The sequence below is a fragment of the Xenopus tropicalis genome, chromosome 4 (genome assembly GCF_000004195.4).
Source record: "Xenopus tropicalis strain Nigerian chromosome 4, UCB_Xtro_10.0, whole genome shotgun sequence".
Lineage (NCBI taxonomy): Eukaryota > Metazoa > Chordata > Amphibia > Anura > Pipidae > Xenopus > Xenopus tropicalis.
The window spans coordinates 41,591,033-41,616,887 of NC_030680.2; the positions used below are offsets into that span (position 1 = coordinate 41,591,033).

The window sequence follows — 25,855 nt, forward strand, 5'->3', positions numbered from 1 at the left end:
GGGTGTCTACATGGCACATAGCCTGGTGATCCAATGCATGTTAGGCATCATACTGTTCATAATGCCCTGGCTTTCATATTGAAGATGTTTAATATTTCTATCAAAATAAATGTGGGAGATAGGATGCTAAACAGAAAGACACATTTTTGGAATGGTTTGTGAAGATTCTCATTCACCCTGGTCATGGTATATCTGTAGTAATCAGTAAAATCAACTGGACTTGCTGTGTTTTATTTTGAAGATGTTTCACCAGTCATCCAACTGGCTTTCTGAATTGAGAAAGCCAGTTGAATGACTGGCAAAACGTCTTCAAGAAAAAACACAGCAAGTCTAGTTGATTTGACTTATTACTACCGATAATGTTTGGAATGGTGCCTAGAAAATCTTGTAGTGTGTTGCTTGAAGTTTTTGATCTATGCATATCAGGAATATCCATAAAACTAGCCATTTTTGGACATGTGTACTTAAGAGATATGGGGATTTCCAAAGATGCAGTGTCATGTATATAATAAAATATATTTCTAATATGTGACTACTATGAAAAATATGACATGTTGCATTTTTAGGTACAAGAGTCCTAGATCTTGTTACAGTAGTGAAATCAAACAAAAGAAAATCAAGCTGATTTAGAAAGCTTATATGTGCCACATACTAACTCGGCTTACAATACCATAACCATTTGGTCATTTGAGTCATTCTTTGGTAGCCAAATAGAGTTGTGATATCAATCAGCATACATAATAGTTGTTAAATGCCTACTTCCTGGGAGGATGGCTAGACAGTCCCGCCTAAACCAATAACAGTTTTAATGTACATTTTAATTTGTTTATTTTTGAACACATCCTTAATTTCAATTTCTTTTTGTGGATTTCAATAAAGGTTAAGTCAATTAGACTAATTTATTATGTGCTAAAAGAGGGGGGGGGGGTGCAACATTGTAGGTCATGCTTTTCCTTTTCTCTTTTTCCATTTGAGTTATTTGACCCTGCACACCCTCATGGGTTTCACTCTGTTCGATGGTAGGTGCTCCCTATTTTCTTAATATTGTCACAAACATGATAACACTGCCTCTCTTTTTATGGATTAGGGTCAGATTTTATCATTTTTCAATGAATTAAATTGATTTTTATTATTAATTTATTAATAAAAAACAATTTTGGTATTCCAAAAATCACAGAGTATTAATTATTCATTTGGGTTTCATAACTGCTTACCTTTAATTGGGTTTATGTGCTGTTTGTTTATAGAGTATGGAACATTCTCAAACCAGTGCATTAGCCACACACATATGCTTATTCAACCCATTCCAAATTAGATCATGTAACTATTTATTGTATTTTGTTGTTTTTGAGTCAAACTTATGATTCTTACCTCTTCTCTGTGGCTTGTTGTTCTCTAAACTGTAAGAAACTCTCCTCATACTCTTTTTCCTTACTTTGTAGTTCATGCCTAAGGATATCTGTTGAATGCTCCAGTTCTTCAATGCGACTTCGTTGTGCCTCAACCACATTTTCTCTGCAGAAAGAATTTCAGCTTTGAAAGTCTTAAATTAACCAGGAAAAATCCTACTACTTAAATCACATTAAATATTTAGCATTCTTAATTTTTTATGTGGAAGTCTTTTGAGGCAGAAGGTTTCATATTTTATACTATAGGCCTAAGTGGGTTAATCAATACAATTTTACTGTAAGTAGACAACAAGTAACCACCTCTAGCATCACATCAGTGTGTAACAATATCAAAATTGACATTAGTCATTATAAGCAGATGCAAAAGCTGTGCAGTGTTTGGGAAGTTTAGCTTAATTTATTTACTGTAATCAGTATTTAATCTTCAAAAAAAGGCAAGATACTGCTAGGCAAAATAATGCCACACACATATTGGTTGTATGTAAATTCTCCTGATTTTAACGCTAATGTGTCAGAACTAGTAGGTAAAGTGCCATACCAGGCATAAAGTACATGGCTCCCTTTATATACTAATTTATATACTTACTGCATGCAACTAAAGTGTAAGTAAATATATTTTTATCCCAATCCCTAGCATCTAGGCTTGTAAATATTATCAGCAACCACTGTAATGAACGTATACACCCTGTTGTTCTTAATCTCAAAATCTCATGGTGTATCAATTTACTTTAACTTGTGTGAAATTGCTTCATATAGCGAAAACAGGACTGACCACATTGGAAGCATAGAAGTGTTGGGATTTCTAAAAACAATTTTTATATAAAAAAAGAAGACATTAGTATTAACACATTTGTGATGTTAATTCAGGTAAATCCAGTAATTGCATTAAAAATACATAGACATTTATGATCGCTGACAATCTTGGCCTTCAAAAGACAGCTGTGGAGACAAAGCCTGCCTAATAGTATAAAACTGTCCACCTGCTAAAATCTTAGAAACCAGTAAAAATAGACAATTAGTGTAAATTGCAAAAGTTTGCAGAGAGGTGTTGTAAGTTTACAGTTTTGAGTTTAAATCTCATTTAAGAAGAATCACTAGGTATAAATAAAAATATATCTTAAAACTTCAAAAAGATGTCTCTAATTTTGTCCAGTTCATAGGACAAAATAACGCTAACATTTTTTACAAGTAACGCTAACATTTTTTAAGTAAAAAAACTATTCTATCCTGCTCCAATAATTGCCCTATCATGCAAACCATTTAGCATTTTAACTGCTTTATTAGAAAAAACTTATTAGCTAAAACTTGGCTTCCGGTCATTTGAAATAAGGCGATATGGCGAAGGAAGGAGCAGCATCCACTATGTGACGATCTGTATAGGAAGGAGGCAGGCTAGACTCGATCAATTGATCGTTGCATAGTGGATGCTGCTCCTTCCTTCACCGTATCGTCTTATTTCAAATGACCGGAAGCCAAGTTTTAGCAGGTATTTTCTAATAAAGCATTCAAAATACTAAATGGTTTGCAGGATAGGGCAGTTATTGGTGCAGGGTAGAATAGATTTTTTTACTTAAAAAATGTTAGTGTTACTTTTCCTTTAAGAATTTCTGTGTGGAATGAGATAAGTTTTTACTTATCTTCCTGCCCACAAGGGTTAATCACTAAGCTCATAGCCTAACAAGGAGACGTGAGACACGAGCCACAAGTTTAAATGTAATATAAAGAATATATATTTAGAATATTTCTCTCAGCTAGAAAATGCCAAGTCTCTACTTCACTATTTATTTATACTTACGAAACTGAAATTTCATTTGAAGCAGCTTAAACTGTTCTTCATGACAAGTGCTGTGAGGTTTTTGATGTTATTTATACTTTAGAGGAAAACTATACCCCCGAACGCTATGGGGCTCTACAAAATATATTGTATAAAACGGCTCATATATAAAAACCCGGCTTTATCTAAATAAACCATTTTCATAAAAGTATACTTTTTTTTTGTATGCTCTATTGGTTATTCCAATAGAAAATTGCTATTTTAAGTTCTAAGTGCCGCCCCCTGGTATCATACGATTCATGGTAGACACAAACAAAGTACTTTTAGGGCACATCAGCCAATCAATGGACAAAGTTTTGACTTTTACTCCCACACTTCTTCCTGTTACAGTAAGATCTGCATTATTTCTGGTCAGGTGATTGCTAAGGAAGCACACAGACCATCACAAAATGGGCAATATTTACCGATATATATTCCAGTTTGGTAAGATTGTATAACAGGCCACTTAATATGATAAAAACTGTGTAAGTATTCATTTTCCTTTAAGAGTGGTTTGGATGCTTTCATAAACATGCAAAATATCAAGCATAATATCAAAGGCTACATTGATTTCAAGATCTACAATTAGTTCAGTATAGGTATTCATATATATATTTTTATATATATGAGTGTATATGAGTGTTGGTCTATATAGGTTGTGTGTATATGTGCACTGGAGGGCATTTGGAAGGGTTGCACTTGTCTTCTTTTACCCAAATTAACTATGTAACTATTATGGTTATGACATATCGATAAGAACATAAAAAAGGGCACCTATCACTTCAATAATACTTTCTCCACTGTAAATTTGGCTTAACAAAGCACAGCCTTGGTATCTGGGTGCATCTGATTTTATAAATATAATCTAATAAAAACCTGTGTCCTCCTGTGAAGACGTCTCTCGCACTCCACTGATTGCACCTGCTACATCAGACATAAGTTTTCTGGAAGATGCAAGGAGGAGCGAGGGCATGGAGACCTTCAAGCAATGACAAGATGATTTTCAGTACTTGCCTTGGCCAGAAGCAGAGCAGGATGGAGTTGTACAGTGGGAGAGGGAGACTCTGCAATAGCAGAAGGAAAAACTGGGCTGGTTGCAATCTTTAGGCTACTGCCACACATGGGGGATTCTCTGTCTGTGTATAGATTCAGGCCGAGAACCTGCCCCTATGCTGCTAAAAGTTGCTTGATGTGCCAGCACCCATAGGCAATGTGTTGGCCCGGGTGCAGGCATATGGAGAGGATTGCAGCCAGAACTGCATACTCAAGCCTGGTGCGAAACTGCTTGAGCATGCAGTTCCATACCTACAGTCACTCTATATGCCTTTAGATTATTTTGAAAATAGTTCCCCTTTAATTTAGGAACACATGGAGCAAGTGGGTAAGAAATATTAACCTCCCTGATGTAAAGCAGACAAAAAGAATGTTAACAACTTAACGCATAAAAATTTAAAGGCAATTTCATAAGAATAACATACAAGTTTCTTATCTCTGCCCTGGCATCTTCCAGCAAACTGTGTCCATATCTCGGAAGAATGACTTGGGTAGACTTGGAAGTCATTTCTGGATCTTGTATTTGCATTCCTAAAAAAATGAATACAGTATTGATTGATTGTTAATTTTAGATTTGTATAGTGAAAATCTGCATGTCAAGATAATTGACTGTATAGCTTTTGAGTCATTAGGGGTCATTAACCAGCGCAAGTACAGTGAGCAAATTGCAATTTTTAGTGCAATCACCATGTTTTTCCCTCCTGCAAAGCAGTGTTTCCTAGGATTCCAGCATCTTTGCAGTTGGTAGGGGGCGTTGTGCTTGAAGCAATTATGGCTTATTGTCAATGTGCTAGTGTAAAAAGTGACAAGCGTGCTTGATCATTTCAACGCAGGTACACTGTGCCTATTGACTTTTTAAAATGACTTGTATCTCTTTGCAGTGGGTCTATATGCTGCGATGTTAGTTTTAGTTAGTATTATTTATTTTAGTTATTTTATTTTGTTTCTTATGACCGTTAATGCCACTCTTAGTTTTAGCTATGTCAAGCCATGGAGCAATGACTTTAATAAAATATAATCTGGGGCATGCAGTTTGTTCTCAATGTACATGCAAGTAGAGCACTGTGGGAATGCTGGAGATACCCCTGGCTGGAGGTGGCGGTAACTCCATTTTAATGGAATATATAAAAAATATTTATTCCTATTATGTTGTATATTATTATAATAGTCTATAGTTGTATAGTATTATTTGCAAATAAAAATCCAACTTTTAGCAACAGCTGTAAAGAAAGGTTGGACAGAGGGGGTATGAAGGGGCAGTATTCATGTAGATTCCAAGGCTAAAGTAGAAAACATAAGATTTAGTACATATGGCAGCTTCTTAACACTGTTAGATTCAAGAAATAACCTGCTAATAAACAATGCAAACGATATAAAACAAGATTAGCAGTTTCTGAACAAGTGGAAATTTACACACGTTTCCCAGTTTCCTACAATACTTCCCCACAGAAAAAAAAACATACCTTTGCGGATGCTCTCATGCATTAGAACTCCTTCTGCCACTTTGCGCAGTCCAGAGTTGACACGAGATTGTACATAATTGTAAGGGGAGTGACGGTGGCCCTGGGTTTGAAGCTGCTGTTTAGCTGCTATCAGTCTGTGCTGAAGACTCTCTTTTTGCTTCTCCAGTTCACGGACTCTCTCTTGAAGCTGTTCAATAATCTCTTCTAACTCCACATCTCTTCCTGACCTTCTTGAGGTTCCAGACCCTTGTTCAGCTTTCTTCCTGTCTTGCACTAAGCGTATCAGTTTTGTTGCCATTCTGGGTTAATTATAAAATATACAGTTAAACAGGATGTATAGTCATTACATTAAGTACCAAGATTCGGTTAGAAACGCAACAAAAGTTTTCAATATACATACATTATCTTTATCTTACTGTTGCAAAGATAAAGGATCCAGTCTTCTCTGTTTCAAAAGGTAGCCTTGGCCAGCCTCTGCTTGATTTTGAAGGAGTGTGATTGGCATACTAGTGCACAGTCATTTGTGCAGTAGGAGCCAATCAGAAGCAAGTGTGCTCTCCACTGGCTGTGTTTTCTCTGATCCTACAGGGTCCCGCTGCACTGAGAGAACAGGACGGCCAGCGGCTGCTAAAGCTGCCCGCACACACCCAACCAAGTTGCACTGGCGGCCCAATACTACAGCAGTTTATTAAAATGGTTCACTGTAAAGACTGAATATTATCAAACATATTTATAATAATGGGGATTCGTAATTTAATCTCTTAAGGTACCCAGGAGAAGTCAGGAAATTAGCTCAAAAATTGAGACAAGTCACTCTTAAAGGGGACCTGTCACCCAAAGAAATAACTCCAAATTATTTTCTATATTGTTAGTTGAGCAAAATGAACTTTACTTACCCTATATAAATAATATAAATCTTGTTTCCTTCCGACTTGGAATTACTCAAAGCAAGCAGGTAGGCACCATTTTATAGACAATGTTATGAAGGCAAGCTTTGTATCATGCCAAAATCTTGTGTATGTGCCAGAATGGGGGACCAGATGCCCATGCACTGGCTACACAATTAGATGGTGAGGGAGGGGGAAAGTGAGATGTGCAGTGACATCTAGGTAGTGCTGAACGGAAAGCTAAAGATATTGTCTGCCCCGCCTCTATGCCTAAGTCATAGGCATAGGCCTAAGGCATAAGGGCGGGGCAAGCAATATAAGATTGGCAGCTGGGATTTTTAATTGCCTTTATAAAGGGTTTGGATGTGTTAATATAAAAATGAATTTGGGTTTCATGTTTAATTTGAAAAGGACTTTTATTATACAGCTTTTTATGTCAGTGACAGGTTTACTTTAACAGCAACGGGACCCATTTTTGTGACAACCCACTGGAAAAAAAAACATGGTACAGTACAATAAATTGTGGCTTGAAAATTTAACATACTAACGTACCCTGGCTATACAAATTTAATACTGATTTGCTTTAAAAAAATACTAAATCCCTTTAAAATAGTTTAAATTTAAAGGTAAGCATTTAACATATTGAGGCTACATTTTAAATCAGTGCAGGCTGAACAAAACCACAAGGGCACTCCTTCTCTGCAATTAACAAAAAGATGAAAAGGAATTTAAGAGTCAGCAAAAGAATCAAATAGTTGAAGAGTCCAATACCAAGACCAATAATGCTTTGCAGATTTTGATAGAACTGTTACTGGCTATGAAAGAACCCTTTGAAGATAATTGAAACCACTGGTTAGCAATCTGCTTTATAGCACTGACAAATAACAGTTTCCTTAGGCTTATCATTTTAGTGTGGTTTAAAGAAAAAAATAACATATTTAGTCCACATGTCCTAAAGAGCTCTTAGAGCACGACTGGCCATGCATGGCAAATTGTGTGATAGGGGACACATTTGAAGTATATGTAAAACGAACTAGCCATATAATTTAAAAATACCACAAAGAAATTACTCTTGAACAGGAGTGTTAGTAGGATCCTGGCCATTTCCACCTTGTGATGTGTAAATGGAGGTTTTTAAAGAGATGGGAAACAGATTTCATGTGGTGTTGGAGTAAAACAGCCTTCTTAGCAACAGAAACTGAGTTATTCTCATACATGTACAGACTAATTTAATGTGGAAAACTATACAAAAAAAAGAAAAGCAAATTCCATTTTTCAGTATTAAATAAAAAGAGAGCACGCATTTAAGAGAAAATCTGACAAAATTAAATCTAAATGCTAGACAAAACCGACAGAAAATGGCTAAAATCAACCAAAATGCGAGTTATATAAAAAGTGGGTGTATGCCATTTGGAGCAGGTAATTTATTCACACTGATTCTGTACTACAGTAAGATAGTAAGTTAGGTTGAAAAAAGACAAACATAAATTATTTTATTTTGGAATATGTTTTACACCAGGGCCAATACGTCGATTGTGGCCCACCAGTCGATCCCCTGAGGATTCCTGGTGGACCGCGATCAAGCCAGGGATGCAGGAGTGCTGCGTGAATGCATACGTACGCTGCGTCGTGTACTTACGCATTCACGCCTCACTTCCACATTCCCGCGTCGTCAGTCGATCGCGGAGGAAGGAAGTCTCGCCACCCCTGTTTTACACCAGTCAATGACATCTAGAAGGTGCTAACCCGTCCACATGTAACAAGCATTTCTACTTCCATTGTTACACACTGATAACTGGACCTGGAGCATGCAGTACAGGTACCTGTAATCTTACAGCTGTTCTACTGATTAAAGCATCAGGGTGCTGTGTCTCACTCAGGTCAGCTCTAGATCTTTTTCCCAATCAGGGAAAGGTAATGGGAAATTACAGAAATGTTACATTGTGCTTATTAAAGGCCATGTAACACCAGTGAGTCAACGTGCCCTTAATGCGCATAATTTTGAGCTTTAAAGAAAACTAAAGCTTAACTAAAGAAATAGACTAGAAATGCTGTACATTGTGCTTTGGGCTTCCATACCAGCCCAAGGCAACTACAGACCTTTAGCAGGGAAGATCTGTGCCCACAAATATGCCCCAGTAGCCCCCCATCTTCTTTTCTGCTGACCCACTGCACATGCTCTGTGCTGCTATCTGTTACTGCGCATAGGGACCGACGCACAATATACTGAAAATATAGAAAATAAATGTAACAGTATAAGGCTGATTGGTAATTCATTTGGATTCACATTATATGGAAGCTCTGAAACCAGTGCTATTAGCATGAGAATTTAATAATCAGACCTGTAGCATCAGTTTATATGACAAACAAACCTTATTTTCTGCTTGATAATTTGTGACGACCCATAAGCTTAGCTTCTCAACAGCTGCCTAGAGCCCATTAAGCATGTGCTATGTCCCAGACGGTTCTAACAGAATCCAAGATGAGAAGCTCCCGTTACAACTGTAAAGACCTATATTATTACTATTATCGAGATGCTGGAACTTTAGGTTAGTACAGTCAGTTTAGTATATAAAATGTGGCAATTTACGGATATAATAGTCATAATAAAGTAAGAATAAAGCCCAGTGTGTAGTTATTTCACTAGTGTGCAGTCCAGTTCAGCTATTATAACCTTATTGTTTTAATTTTTTTGTCTTTGGTTTAAATTTTACATATGTTTGTAGTTTCTTTAGTAAATAAAATACAAAGTCACAATGACACAGGCTTGAGGTGGCCATACACGGGCCAATTGTAGCTGCCGACATCGGGCCCTTGGACCGTTTCGGCAGCTTATCAGCCCGTGTAAAGAAAACAACGACTGGCCTGCCCGACCGATATCTGGCCTGAAATCGGGCAGATATCGATTGGGCAGGTTAAAAAATCAGTAGGATCGGGGACTGCATCGGCTCGTTCATGCGGTCCCCGAACCGACTTCGCCTACTCCAGCCATTATAATTCAATATTAGCCTAAATTCCCCCGATATTGCCCGACCGTAGGTGAGGATATCGGGAGAAGATCTGCTCGCTTGGCGACCTGATCTTTATGTGTATGGCACCTTTAGTTATAGATTTAGACCCAAACTTGAACAGTATCCTAATTTAGCATATTCACTGCATTGCGCAATACCTTTTGTATGTTATTTTGGTGCTCATATTACATTTTTAGTAATTTAATTGCATTTTAGCTATTTTATTCATTTACATTTCTGCATAGGTGATGTTCACTTGATTTTATCCAAGCCAAAATATTCAAACAGTTATTCTGCATTTGCCCATGGAAATTCTGTCTGCTATAAATTGATTTAGGTACCTCACAAAGTTTGGTAAATCTATGCATTCTCGGCATAAAACTGATCAGCTGACCCCTTGAATTCATATTTAGAATGTTTTATCTTGATACTTTACAAAATGTGGGGTATATAATGGGGTAAAATGCAAGCTTTGTGAAGATTTTCAAACATTTAATAAAAAAACAATACTTTTAGCATAGCTTTGTAGTTTGCAGTAGAAAGATGTATTTTGGTTTCGTCAGAATGTGTATTTTTGGAAAATATATTATTTTCTACGGTGTCTGTTCTGTTATGGGGTCCCCCCCCCTCCTTTAAGACAAAACTCTGCAAAAGTGCTGTGTAAATGTGTTGGTGATGTATAATTAAGAGATAAATAGTAGCTCGAACATGCCTCTACCAAAAAAAAGTCCCTAGCATTCTAGATATTCAATCCCCTACCTGTAGCCTGTTTTTAAAACATAATGCTACAGCTCCAGAGTTCACATTTTTATATTATGATCATCAATAAGTGAACCAAGCATAGGCACCACTTAGCCAAATCATGTAAACTTAAAGTTTCATAATAACAATGATGTTTTAATAATTATATATAACATTATACAAAAAAGCATTAATAGGTTTGCTCAAAACCCCTTCAAACTATCCCCACCCATCTTCACTACAATCTCCTGTCACTGTCACCTCGGCCAAGCTGCATTGCTATTTGTTGCTCTGGTTGAGGGACAAATGCTGCAAACTTGCCATATGCCATTACCCTTAATTATACAGCACCAACAAGTTACCGATAAGATTTTTATCATCATGTATGGAAACATATTTTAAAGCACCATACAAAAGAAAAGAAAGTACTTACAAACATACAAATTACCTGCTTGAGATTGAGCACTATATTAAAAAAAAAAAAGATAAAGATACAACAATTAATGTAACTTCATCCTGACCTCTTTATTTTTTCCTCTTGTTTGCGGGCATGCTGCTTTAGTAATAGATTTTCATCATGGATGCGCAAATATCTGTCCTCCAGCTCTTCTCTGCTAATACGCGATAAAGCTTGCCTTTCCTTAACAGACTGCAAAGAAGTGGCATCTAACATTTTATAAAAAGATGTAAAAAGAAAAAAGTTTATTATGAAAAAAGGAAAATGTAATTTCTTACAAGTGAAGTCATAACACCAATTTTGAAGGCCCACTATACCATCACAACAACCATGACATTGATTTATGGTTAGCTGTAATGTTTAATTTGCAGTGCTAGTTGGCTAGAATGTTGCTATTGAGAAAGTGTGCATAAAAAAGGAGGAGGTGCTGCTGTGGGGCGGAAAATTCTTTTGCCAGAGGACTCGTGCCCACAATCTTACGCCCTTGATTACAATATACGATTACAATATATCTGATTCAGAATTATTGACACCATAGATTTAATATTTTGTATCACACCATTTAGAAAGAATAACTGAAATCATGAGCTTCCTATAGCCATGCTACACTTTCTATTGGAAGGACCACTATTTCTATGTTTCACATAGAAAACACACTTTAGGGTTGGTGTTCTTTTCCTTGAAAGGGGATATATACCATAAATTTTTACAATGCACTAAACCATGTAAAATAATGTAAAATAGAAGTAAGTGCTTTTCTTTTAATACCTTTGGGTTCAAATATGCCCATAACTGCTTGAAAACTGTGCTCTACCCAGACCCTTTGCCAGCTTCCAGTTTAGACTCTTCAGTATGTGGCTCTGAGCTGCTGGCCCTGATAGACTTCAGTGACACATCTGAGGTACTTAAAGTACAGTGAATATGCATAGGGTGGGCGGGGCTTTGCGATGTCAAAGGCAGTCCATTCCTGCTCTGCTTGCTCCTCCCCCCCCCCCCCCCCCCGCAGCAGCACAAGGAGAGACACAGAAGGAGGGGTTTTCCCTGCTACTGTTAAGTAAAGCCTGTCAGCCAGTGCTGTGACCACTTCCTGTGGGAGACTGAAGCGACACTCCCATATAAGTGGGTTATATATGGTTATAAGTCTATTTAAATATATAGTCCTGTTTGAATGAATGAATTTCTTTAAAGACCATTTTAAAGATGTTGTTGAAACAAAAAGTCATTCATATTTTCCTTTAATATGCTGTAAACAAAATTCAAGGAAAAGTTGTTGAAGTTGTAGATATTGTTCAGAAAATTTATTTCCACATGTCTTTAATCTTTTCCATCACTCCACTGCCAGTGCCTGGCACTGGCCATATTCGTATTAGGCTTGTGAGCAGCTACTGGAACATTTAAACTCATGTTTCCTATTAAGATGCCATCTAACAGTAACTATGCTGACACAGCTTCCAGAGACAATTTGTAACTCAGAAACAAATGTTTGAGGATGTTTTCATGCACTAAAAGATGCAGCATTCCATATGCCCTTTTCTATGAGTTTGTGTTTTCTGCAACTCTCATACATTTCTACTACACTATTACATCATATACAGATGGCAGAGGCAGCCATAGAATGGCATAAATCTAGCAAATTTGAAAAGGTGTTATCTTATAATGGTGTTGTGTTAAATGTCATTTGGCTTTTGAAGAAAGATATTGTCTACTGCCAATATTTGTTGGAATTTACATGGGTCTGTGCTTAATGATATACTTGTGTCAGTAATGGTGTTGAATAAATAAACAAACAATTTCACTAACTAGAAAGTGTGTTTAGATACTTTATAGTGTACAATGTTTTTTTTAGACAGTAAAGTAATGATAGCTTAATATGGCACATGCAACATTCCTCATTATGCAATGATATACCCGACTTTACAATATTTTGAAAAGGGCAAAAAAAACAACCTTGTATTGCAGCATTTCCTGTAGCAACTGGTCCTAGGTCCCTTACAGGTAGATCTGCTGCAGTCTCATCAGATAGAAGAGCCATTGTAGATCTATTAGGGGATAAAGACATACTGTTATAAATACATCTGTCATTGCTATGTCAGAGACACAATATTTGACAGTTATGACATCCACAGCAGCTGCTAATCAGGCTGAAAAAAATATATTGATAAACTATATTAAATATGAAAAAAAGATCATCTCTGTACTAAGAGCTGTTTTCCATAACCCTGCTTTTTTTAGTTGATAAAATGCCATCCAGCAATGCCAGTAACAATGCTTCAGGAAGAGAATTTAAGAACTTCACAGCTCTCACTGTATAAAAAAATCTTTCCGAATATTAGGATGGTTCCATCTTTCTTCTAATCTAAATGGATGCCCTTGTGTCTGCTGGAAGGATCTACTAGTAGAGAGAGAATTATATGGTCCCCTTATTATATATTTATACATAGTATAATAGTTCTTTTGACTCTCTTTAATTTAATAATATCAAGTTTGAGCATCGGAGACCAAAGCTTGTTTGCCCTTGCAGCTGCTGACTATCATTGTTTGCTACAGTCAAGTGTATTACCTACAACTACTCCCAGGTCCTTCTTCATAAAGGATTTCCCTTACACAGTCCCTTTAAGTGACTTGCATATTTTTACAGTTCATGTGCAATAACCTTACATTTATCAACAATAAATCTCATTTACCATTTATCTTCCCAGATGGGCAGTTTGTAAAGATCCTGCTGCAAGGATGCCACATCCTGGATAGAATATATTTGGCCCCATGACATTAATAAACTAAATAACATTGGTGCCAATACAGAACCCTGCAGGACCCCCATAAGAACTCTGCTCTAAGGAGAGAATGTATCATCGACAACCACCCTCTGTACATAATCATTTAGCCAGTTTCCTGTCTATGTAAAAACAACAATACTAACCAACTGACTTTAGTTCAAATGCTTTATCAAAATCAAAATATAGACCACATCTGCTACTACCCCACTGCCCAACACTTCTTACTAACTTCATACCAAAACCATTGCAATTTGTCGCATTTGTGAGATTATACATTATTGCAAAAATAAATAAACAGGAAGCAGGCACTGGTAGGGTTGGCCTGGGTAGGGAAGACAAGGTATATGGTATGGTGTACTGCAGGACTGGTAATAAGGCAAGACAGGATGAATGTCCTTATATATACCAGATAAAAGAGAGGGTTAAGGCCAGGGCACAGATCAGCAGGGGTTAAAGGAGAAGGAAAGTCATTTTGGCATTTTACTGCCAACAGATTTGCCACATAGTACCACCTAGTACAATATATTTATTCTGCAGAAACCATTACCATACCTTAGTAAACAGCTTTAGAAGCTTTCTCAGTTTGCTTAAGACAGCAGCTGCCATTTTAATTAGCTTCTTGTCTGTAGTCTAGCCGTTATAGCTCAGATCACACATTCCTAAGGGAGGGGGGAGGGAGTTCTTATCATTCTCAAGGGAGAGGGGAGAGAGGAGAGAACTGCACAGACTCTGGCCACCGGAATTAAAGATGTTTCTGAGAGGGGAAGTCAGACACTGGAACATCATGTTTACAAAAAAAGAGACAATAAATCCGGTTTCTTTTGATAGAGGACTTACTGTAAGTGCTTATGGCTGTATTTTTATAGACCTCTGATAAAGCTTACTTAGTTTTTGCCTTTCCTTCTCCTTTAACTAGGCTCAAAGTCCATGATCTGGGCAACAGGTCATGGCAGGTAGTGTGCAGGCTGAGGGAACAGAGTCAGGTTGAAGCCTTTAACCAGGGGTACAGAGTCAGGCTGAAGCCCCCGACCATAGGACAAAGAGTCAGGTTGAAACCCCTCACAACAGGGCAAAAAGTCATGCTAAAGCCCCTCACCAAGAGCAAAGAATCAGGCTGAAGCACCTGACAAGGGGATATTGGATCGAAGTCAAAGACTACCAACTAGGGACACTGGATCATAAAAAAAACTTACAATAACTATGGATATAAACTTGAATTTTACATTGTCTATTTAACAGTTATTACTGGTAGGAGTAGTTACTTAAGTGTGGCTTTTTTCTTTTGATACAGTATAGCTTTTCCAGTAGAATGAGCAATAAAATATAGTTTGTTTCAATAGAGCATGCACTACTTTGCATTCTTGGCAAAAGTTAATATGGGCCTAACAAAAGTATGTAAAACTATTTTTTGGTACATGTACTATGTAACCAAATTGGCCTTTGTGTTTTTTTAAATACCACACCAACAATTTTGTGGTGAAGAAAGATGATCGTCCCACTCCCTAATTATCCATTTAGGAAGTTTATTTTTCAGGAACTTAACAAATGTTATTTCTACATTTCATGGTAATATCCGTTTGCCCAGCACCTAAAATAAAATACTACTAAATACCAAGCCAAGAATAACATTTGACCCATTTACCGTCAACTTTTTACAGAAACAGGTGTATTCTAAAGTTTATCTGTTATTTGCAAAGCAGATGCCAATGGGATTGAGAGAGGAATTTACCTGCTAGCAATGTTCCCTCTAATTTCTTCTCAGCAATGCACCCAGTTGTGAGTACATTTTCAAATACTGCTCAGGTCAGAATAAATGCAACATTTTGGGGCTGATTTACTTACCCACGAACGGGTCGAATGGAGTCCGATTGCGTTTTTTTCGTAATGATCGGTATTTTGCGATTTTTTTGGATTCTTTACGAATTTTTCGTTACCAATACGATTTTTGCGTAAAAACGCGAGTTTTCCTATCCATTACGAAAGTTGCGTAAAAAGTTGCGCATTTTGCGTAGCGTTCAAACTTCCGCGAAAAGTTGCGCATTTTTCGCGTAAGTTTTAACGCTACGAAAAATGCGCAACTTTTCGCGTAAGTTTTAACGCTACGAAAAATGCGCAACTTTTTACGCAACTTTCGTAATGGATACGAAAAACTCGCGTTTTTACGCAAAAATCGTATTGGTAACGAAAAATTCGTACAGAATCCGAAAAAATCGCAAAACATACGAAAAAGTCGCAAAATGTTCGTTTTCAAGTCGGAACTTTTCCAATTCGGGTCGGATTCGTGGGTTAGTAAATCAGCCCCTTTGTGTTTTCACACAAAAAACTCTTTGCGTATACCATAATTTGTTGTGTACACTGGCTTCAAAATATATGCATATATGAGCGCAAAGCTTAGAGAGAACATTACCAGCTAGAGCCAGTATATTGGCAAAAGCAATAAAAAAAAAAAAGTACTTTATTTTGCCAAAAGGAAGATTATAGGAAGGTAATCACTAAAGGGAAACCTGTCGGGGGCTCAACATGGCATTGCTTTAACCTGAATTACAAACAACAATCAAATGTTTATAGGCAACAGAAACAGCCATTACTTTTCAAATATTAAATTACCCCTTATCCGGAAACCCATATTCCAGAAAGTTCCGAATTACAGAAAGGCCATCTCCCATAGACTCCATTTTAAGCAAATTATTTTAATTTTTAAAAATGATTTCCTTTTTCTCTGTTATAATAAAACAGTACCTTGTACTTGATCCCAACTAAGGCTTATGTCACAATGAGCGCATGGCGTATATTTTCGGCAAGCCGAAAATCACTTGCTGAAAATACTGCCATACGCTCCTACCTGCATGAAATTCGCTCAGGTGCAGGCACATATAGCCGATATCCGCCGAAGATATGAAGTCTCGCATTTTTTGGCGGATATCGGCTACACGTGCCTGCACCCGAGCGTATTTCATTCATTCAAGTGCAAGCACAAGGCAGGGGAAGTGTACAGTAGCGGGGCGTATTCTCAGCAAGCCTTTTTTGGCTTGCTGAGAATACGCCTGTGTGGCATCAGCCTAAGATAATATTAATCTTTATTGAAGGCAAAACAATCCTATTGGGTTTATTAAACATTTATATGATTTTTAGTAGACTAAAGATGTGGAGAGCTAAATTACGGAAAGATCCATTATCAGGAAAACCCCAGGTTCCGAGCATTCTGGATAACAGGTCCCATACCTGTACAAGGACAGTATGATAAAAATATATATGCTCACACCGAAAAGCAATTATCAATACATATTAAAGTCAAAATTTAGTGGGGGGAATTGTCACGCAATCTTCTAGACACTATCCCAGTTAAATAAATGTATACCCTAATATGCACTGGTCTAGGGTTCTTTCCGTTCGGGCACTGCACCACTAGCCTTCCACTGTTTTCTCAGGTATTCCTTTCGCATTCACCAGACGCCACTGCCTTGGGGGGGAAATGGGAAGATTGTGCCGCGGTGCTTATACAGAATACAACTTCCCATGCAAAAATAAGACATTTCTGTTTATAAGAGAGATAGAAAACCATACAGAAAGCGCAACTACATTTAATTTGCACATATACTCTATATAGCACGGCAGCATATAACCAAAGGGTCAGAACGTATCATTTCGTTCCCGTGATGTGTATTAGGTGGGCTCCACAGCCGCTTTTATTAAATGTCCTGCTACAACACACGGAAATTTAACACAATGATTTAAATCAATTAGGGTCGCAAACACCCGGAGGAGTTATAGCCACTCTAGATCACCTAAAATAATTCTTCTCTAGATTTTACAAGCCACAGTTACCTCTAGGCCCTCCACTTTTGCACAGCGTTCCCTTCTCCGCTTCCCAGCAACTGTTGCTATAGGCTTGCGAATTCGGACGTCACTTCCCGTCTGCGGACGACAGAGAAATGCAGCATGTTCTTGAGGAGAGGAAATGACGTTCTGTAAGACTTACGGTCCGCCTGTAGCTTCTGAATTCGGAGCGATATTTGGTTTTTGGTGGGCGGAGAAAAAGTTGTCAACAGTATGATGAAACGCGGGGTACTGTGTGAAGAGGAGAAAGAAGCAAAGGTATTGGGGGAAAGGGTAGTTTTTCAACACGTAAGTGTTATAGGAGGAAGTAAGCGAGACACGTTTTAATAGTGTATTAAAATGTAAGGGTTGATTTACTACTTTGCAGCAAATAGGGTCTAAGCATCAGTTTTCTAAATTGGTAACTGTGGATGTCTGCATATTTGCACCCGTGTAAATATATTTTCTCCTTAATAAGTAGACAGCAGACTGATTGCATTATATTCCTTTATACAAATTACACATTTATCGATGGTTGGTGTTGTTGTGGTACTTAAAAGGGACCTGTAACCCAGACAAAAAAGCTGTATAAGCGGGGACATATTTATATATAGGCACCTGAGCGCATGGCTGCAGCATTCGAGGGGTGGCCCTCTGGCGATGCCACTGGAGGGTCCCTATATAAATCTGACAGAGCTGGGAGTGGTGAGGGGTATGTAATATGGAAGTGATTACATTTCTGCAAACTGGGGGACACATATAGATCTGGTGTCTACAGTGGCCCCAGACATAAATACAGGGCTGTGCATAAGAAATGCCCTTTATAAATTAAAAGTGAAACTAAACACATTTAAAATCTCACCTGCTAATCATATATTGCTGCCCATGCTTCTATGCCTCGGGCACAGCAATCACTTTCATTTTCTTTTCTGCAATTTCTAGGTGTCACTGCCCTGCACACATGCTTCCTTAGCCTGTACATGCAGGCCCGGATTTGTGGAAAGGCCACAAAGGCCCGGGCCTAGGGCAGCAGAAGTTTAGGGGTGGCATGCCGCCCCGCCGCAAGAACATTTTAAAATTTTGCTCCCATACGGAGCAGTCGGGACCTCTCCCCACTGCTCCGTATGGGAGTTAAAAGGAGCATGCGCAATGGGGAGATGGCGTTGCGCATGCGCACTGGGGGGGAGCGCGTTCGCGCATGCGCACGGGGGACACCCACAGGGGCGGCCTCGGGGGCACGGGATAGAAATCCGGCCCTGTGTACATGGGTATGTACATTAGGTCCCCATTTCTGGCAAAGTACCCATACCAAATAGACCATGCTTACATTTTGGAAGCACACACACTGCAGATCTCTAAGTTGCCATTTCTACATCACTGGTTTAAAAAAGTGACTCAAATCATTCATCATGATATTTTATAATCCTGGCTAAAAATATTGTCCCCTTTGTTCTTTTTCCTTTACTTTGTTGAAGCTCTACTACATCTTTTCCAATAGCTTAGTACCTGACATCTTCCATTTCAGTGTTTTATTTTTAAACTTTAAGGGCCCATTTATCAAAGTACGATCGGTAATGAATAGAAAAAAATTGTATTTTTTCTAACTTTTAGAACTGTGCATATTTTCAGAGACTTTTTCGTTAATTTCCACAATTTTTTCATACTTTGCGACAATTCGCGCAACAATTTGTGCAACAAAATTGTATTTGTCGCAACGAGTACGAAAGTTTTGGAATCCATATTAAACACCTGGGAATTTGGACCGATTTTCAGCCAGAGGTCGGTTGGGGAGGCCTGTCAGAGGGCCCCATACACTGGCAGATAAGATGCTTATAGATGGGAAAATCCTCCCCTGACCTAAACCTGTGCAAGTCTAGACCACAGCTGGAGGGAATCATTAAAAGCATTTGATTACTTTAGGGCGGTGATCCGAAACCAGTGGTTTGTGAGCAACATGTTGCTCACCAACCCCTTGGATGTTGCTCTCATTGCCCCTAAACCAAGTAGTTATTTTTAAATTCCTGACTTGGGGGCAAGTTTTGGTTAAATAAAAATAAGATTTACTACCAAATAAAGCCTCCTGTAAGCTGATAGTGTGCATAGAGGTACCTAAGGCCAATCTTAGGCCTTATTTGGCACCCAAATGATACAATGGCACTTTTATGATGCTTGTGTTGCTCTCCAAGTCTTTTTACATTTGACGGTGGCTCACGAAAGGTTGGGGACCCCAGCTTTAGGGAATGACAAAGCCTAAATATTATATGATCCTGGCCAAAAATATTGTCACCTTTGCTCTTTTTTTTTTTTTTTTTAAATAATTCTTCTTCTCTGCCAGAAAATTGTTGAAAATAACAATGTCATGTTATTCACTTATATTTTTTTTGTTTGCAGTGGACCAGCACAAAAAAATGGAATAAAATTAATAAATCTTATCTTATTTCATACAGAAATCCTAAAATGGATTGGACAAAATTAGTGGCACCATATAGAAGTTATAATGAATATTTTGATGCCATGCAGGTGATTCTTCTTTTAATTTATAAATCGACCTGTTGTAGATGACTGAAGTATAAGTACACATTGAACACATACACGTGAACATGAAGAACAAACAAACAAAAAAAAGAATAAAACAGGGTACGTCTGAGGATCTGAGACAGAAAATTGTGAGAAAGCACATACAATCTCAAGGCCAAGGCTACAAGTCCAATCTAAATGTTGTGATATTGTGGTGTTCGTTGAATGCAATGTTATCAAGAAGTTTGAGGCCACTATCCAATCATCCTGGATGTGGAAATAAGAACAATTAATAAAAGACTACAGTGCAGGATTGTTCGAATTGTGGTGAAAGAACCTTGATTAACTACCAGCCAGTTTCAGCTTGTACAATCTGTTGCCAGCTTAAAAATGAGACAAATTAAGAGCTTTTCTTAAAGCATTTGTTTACAGGAAAAAAAATGGATGGTTTAAAAAAAAAACATCAAACGTGGAGGCTATTCACTGATGTTTTGCTGTTGCCTTGCTGCCATTGGAACTGATTTCTCTGTTACTATATGCACTGATCTATTTTAGTATTTTGTGATGTCATGTGCAACTGGGAGACTGTGAGAAGATTGGGAAGAAAAAAATAATCCAGAGAGACTAACATTCCCAAAATACTTCTTGTGCCATTGGAACTGGGTGTGTATATCATTGTGAAATCAGAGGCATCGTGAATGCAGAGGTATTTTGTGCAAGTTTAAACCTAGTGTCGGAAAGCTGGGTCTCCATTCCAGTTCATAGATTTTGCAGCAGGACAGTGTCGCTAAGCAAACTTCACAGCACATTACCCAGGAATGGATAAATACCAAATATTAAACTGTTCCAAAGTGAAACAATTCAAAGCTTGCGTGTGTAAACCTCTCTACAGTTAGAAGAAGGCATCCTTAAAATCTAGAAGAACTGAACCTGTATGCAAAAGAAGAGTGGTCCAAATTGTCAGTAGAGAAATTTAGGAAGTTCACTCATGGCTGTAGGAAGCACTTAATTTCATTTATTCTTTCCAAATGGTGTGCTACCAAATATTAAACCTACAGTGTTCATTTTTTTCAACTGTTTTTTAATTTTCAGAAATGAAAGAATAAGGTGCAAAGGTGTCAGTGTATTTAGCCATGATTGTGTATGTGTATATGCCAGTTGTTCTCCTTATATCCTCATACAGCAAGCTAGGTAGCAGGATACTAACTGGCCACTTATATTCTAGATGTGTATATGTATGGAAGAAACCATTTTAAGTGCTGCTATACATCATAAAATAAGAAAGGAACTGGTCAAAACATATTTCCCATATTTGGCTAACCACTATAAGCCACGTCTTTATAGTGCTCTTGTGGAAGGGCATCTGTTTCTCCTGTAGAGCAATGCTAAGCTACCCATATAAAGATAGTTTATCTGTCTCTGTATGGGTTGTTCTTGCCAGATATCGACCTGAAAATCATCCAGATATCTATTGGGCAGGTTTGAAAATTCCATCAGGATTTGGCCAAAATGGACAAAGATCTGCTTATTTGGCGACCACGCCAAGTGCATCTTAATGTGTATGGCCAGCTTTAGAAAGGCATTTGTCATAGTAGCATACTCTTTTCAAAAATGCTTTATTTTGTTTCTTAGTAATTCTTTGGAGACAGCTCTGTGTTTCCTTAACTTTATTTGAAGCTGTACTACATCTTTTCCAATTGCATAGCCTAGTACCTAGCCTTTTCCTTGCCAGTTGTACACTTTTCAATGTGACACTCCTATACACAAGCAGATTTAGGCTGCCAATTTGGGTCCTTCAGACAGATTTAGCAACTTATCTGCCTGTGCATGGGGCCTCCGGCAGGCCTCACCGACGAACATCGAACATTGCTTGATCATTGACCTGAGGACCCAAGGTGGGCATATTGGGGGAAAGATTCGTCAAATAAGTAAATCTTACCATATCACATTTTGACTCCCATGTTGCTTAAATATCAAACAAAGACCGCCTATCTCTGTGCCTCAGCTGTGTGGCTTAACTTTCACAATAGGATCAGTAAACTGATCATGCTTGATGACAGAAGTGCAGATACGAAGATCAGAAAAGACATTCCTATTTCTCTTCAAGCATTTGTTTATCTTGAATGGCCCTTGGTACTTGTTTTTATACAAGGGTCACCTGATCCCTCTATAGTTTCAGTGCTGCACCTTACTTCACATTTCCCTTCCTTAACCTTTTTTAATTGCTTCATAGGGACCCTGACTTTTACTTTCAACTGTGGGGATTGGCCATAGCTTTGGCACCAGAATGAGAGATTCTAACTGTTGTTGATTTATTATATATTCTACGTTAAGCCTCCTGAACTTGAGCCATGTGTTTTCTTACTATAGGTAACACAGGCTAAGATTTGTATTCTTTTTTAAATAAAGGAATTACATCAGCCTTCCTCTTCTCTATAGAAACCATACCCACAGAAAGTAAATCTAAAGAGTAAATGATAAAAAATGGCCTGGCAAAGTAAAATAAAAGGTGTAATTCACCTTCAAATGAACGTTTAGTATGTTATAGAATGAGCCATTCTTGGCAACTTTTCAACTGGTCTTCATTTTTTTTCATTATTTTTATCATTTTTGAACACTCTTCAGTTTTTAAATGGGGGTCACTAACCCCAGAAGCCAAAACTATGTTGTTCTGTGAGGCTACAATTTTATTGTTATTGTTATATTTTATTAATTATCTTTCTAGTCAGGCCTCTCCTATTTATATTCCAATTTTTCACTTACACCCCTACTTGGTTGCTAGGGTAGTTTGGACCCTAGCAACCAGATAGCTGTTAAAATTCTAAACTAGAGAGCTGCTGAACAAAAAGCTTAATCATTCAATAACCAAACATAATAAGAAATGAAGACCAATTGCAAAGTGTCTCAGAATATCACTCTCTATATCTTGGTGAAACAACTCCTTTAAGTTCCCTAATTCCCCAAAGGTGTATTCCATCAGGCCCAGGGGCCTTGTTTACATTCTTTTTCTTAAAGGGTTTTTCAAAAGTACACCAGAAATAATGACTTTTTTCAGTTGTTTTTCTTATTTTTATTTTGAAAAAAAGTTTGAACTGTTGTGTATCTCTACCTCAACATGCTGTTTCAGGCTAGCAGCTTGGTAATCAAGGAGCAGACTCCAGATTGTTACAATTGCCCATATTAGTTGATACATTTCTCAGCAGCATCTGTGGAACTTGCAACTATTGTATAAATTATTTGTATAGAGCAGCCCTAGGGAGACATGAGAAGGTGAAACATGCAACCATAGACTACTATAAGTTTAAAAATAAATTAAATAAATAAAAGAAAGCAGCGAAGAAGTGGTAATGTAAATTAGGGATGCACCATATTTTTGGATTCGGCCGAATCCTTCATGAAAGATTCAGCCAAATACCAAACTGAATACTAATTTCAATATGCAAATTAGGATACGGGAGGGTGAAAGAGAACCGTGCGCGCACCACCCGGCAAAAAAATTTCAACTTATGTGTTTGTGACAAAAGATTCACATGATTTTAAAGGCGAAAGAAAGGTAAAAACTAAGCTAAGCTTTATCAGAAAGGACTATGTAAATACAGCCATAAGCACTCACAGAAACGCTGCACTCTGTCAAAAGATTTGTTGTGTCTTTTTTCCTCTGCCAGAGACACATAGCTCTCTTCCCTCTCCTGCTCCCCCCTCCCTCAAGAATGCTACAGATCTCCCTCCCCCCTTAGGAATGTGGATCAGAGCCAATCAGCAGGAAGCTTCCTCATAGTCTTACAAACTGAGCATGTACACTGGTTTTGGTCTTGGTGCAGGAGCGAGGCATTATGGGAACTTTCTTTACACAGCTTAGCGTTTTTTCTTCCTGTTTGTCTTTTGATCATCTGAACGGGAGAAATATGGGGAGACTTAAGGGCACTATTGAGAGAACTGAAGGTATGCCTGCAGCTTGAGATTAACACTTTATTAGCCTTTCCTTCCCCTTTAAGGATTTGTTTAAGCCAGAAGTGCGGATTAGGCTGAATCCTACCGAAAAAGGCTGAATCTTGGCAGAATCCTGAACTGAATCCTGGATTCAGTGCATCCCTAATGTAAATAGCAATAAAGTATGATGGATAGTGGGCATGCACAATGTCCCTTTTTCAAGGGTAATAAGGTCTTCAGCCCCAAAATCTTAATCACCATGCAGAAGATCCAAAAGAAAAAAACCTGAGAATAAATGATTTCTAGAGGACAGAACTGACCAAAATAAGAGGAGGGAAAAGCACCACTGGGCCCAGACTGACAATCTGGCAGTGAAAGACGGGCTGCTAAAAGCTGCCATAAACCAATGTTTTATACTGGGCCTTAGGCCTATGTGGCACTGATTGAACCTATGTATACTTAAAAAAATAATTTCTAAAAATTCGATTAATTTGTTTAAAATGGAGTCTATGGGAGATGGCCTTTCCTTAATTCGGAACTTTGATAACGGATAACGGATCCTATACCTGTTTGAGCTTTATCTTTATCAAATAATAAACATTCTATATATAATCCTTTAAAAACTATGTACAGTTTCTGAAATAATAGCGTTACTTTTCACTATATCCCCTCTAAGCAATCTGTCTGTCTTAATTCTCTCTTCATACTGTAGTCAAGGTCAGATTTTGATTGACATTTATAATATAATATATATAGATATAATTCACCCTTTGTGGAGTGCTCACTCTTCGAAATAACCAGAAATCCTATCTGTTAGAAAAGAATGATCCCCTAAAAGATGTATTAGACCTACCTGTCAATCAATATTGACCCTGACTACTGCATGAAAAGAGAGTATAGAGAGAGAAATTGCAGAGAAGGGAGTAGTAATGGTTGAATCTGTCTGTATCTGGAAAAATTCGAGAAACAGTGAAAAATTTGCAAAATGTGGGTACTGTGTGACTTTTGTTGATGCTTGCACCTTTTTTGACATGAGCGTGCCCTCTTTTTTAACTACACCCTTTTTTGAAGCGACCATGGTTTTTTTTGCCAGAACTGCAGAAGTTTTGCAAACCAATTTGCCAATGGGGAATTGCAAAATTTGGCTGTGAATCCATGCCTGGTGAAAAAAATGGGCTCATCACTAGTAAAGAGTAACTTGATTATTTTAGAAATGCTACAGAATTAATAGGTTACATTTAGAAACATTCTTATTTCCCTGAAATTAAGCTTATATTAAGTTTTCCTTTTCACTCTAGTTACCCTTTAATTAGGGGTCACAATAGAATGCACGTGTGACCCTTGAAGAATCATACATGCTGCACCCAAGGCCCTATTCTTGAGTGACCGAAAATACTCTTTTGCTGTTCTGCATGAAATGGCAGAGGGGATAATTCAGAATAGTGGCCACAGGACATATACTGACATCATCCTTACAAAATCCTGAACCTGTAAAGGAATCACATTCTTACCAGGCCAATAGCTTGGTTAGAAGGTCCGAAACTGAAACACATGGCTATTTTTTTTTTAGGGAAAGAGTGTGGTGGTTGGCATGCTAAAAACAATTTTAAAAGTTTCTCATAAAATAACATTAGTTTATTGGTAAATGTATAAAATGACACATGATTCTTGGTAATTGTGATCTTCCTGTGCTTTTGACTGCTTGGTTTCATGATTACAATAAATAAGACATATTCTTATAATTTTGCAGTGCCAGAAAAAGTCTAGTAATACAAGTGGTATTTATTCAGTGGTTACTAGGCTAGTGATTTAGCATTGTGGATTACATCTATAATTGCTAACTGAGCAGTATCTTACTTGCTGCCAGTTTCATTTACACCCTGTTCCAAATTATAATGCAAATTATATTTTTCTCATTTACCAAAATAATTGATGTAAATAACAGTCAGCATAATTCTCTTGTTATCAACTATTAAGAGTA

At 37.7% G+C, this 25,855-nt stretch overlaps 2 protein-coding genes across 6 annotated transcripts in view; one reads left to right on the top strand and one right to left on the bottom strand.

Annotated features, from left to right (window-relative positions):
• Positions 1-17,525, bottom strand: part of rpgrip1l (RPGRIP1-like) — a 79,706-nt gene extending 62,181 nt beyond the window's left edge. The window contains exons 1-6 of the mRNA XM_002935372.5: positions 17,437-17,525; positions 12,782-12,873; positions 10,899-11,043; positions 5,739-6,037; positions 4,701-4,806; positions 1,372-1,515 (exon numbers count right to left, since the gene is read on the bottom strand). Of these exons, the coding sequence (XP_002935418.3) occupies positions 1,372-1,515; positions 4,701-4,806; positions 5,739-6,037; positions 10,899-11,043; positions 12,782-12,866 (779 nt within the window). The 5' untranslated portion in view covers positions 12,867-12,873; positions 17,437-17,525. The remainder of the gene's footprint in view (positions 1-1,371; positions 1,516-4,700; positions 4,807-5,738; positions 6,038-10,898; positions 11,044-12,781; positions 12,874-17,436) is intronic.
• A 64-nt stretch (positions 17,526-17,589) lies between these two features.
• Positions 17,590-25,855, top strand: part of fto (FTO alpha-ketoglutarate dependent dioxygenase) — a 175,939-nt gene continuing 167,673 nt past the window's right edge. For 3 of the 5 annotated variants that reach the window (XM_012961194.3, XM_018093066.2, XM_012961195.2), the window contains exon 1: positions 17,590-17,706. In XM_012961194.3, coding sequence (XP_012816648.1) covers positions 17,662-17,706 — 45 coding nt within the window. In that variant the 5' untranslated portion in view covers positions 17,590-17,661. 5 annotated transcript variants of the gene reach the window in all.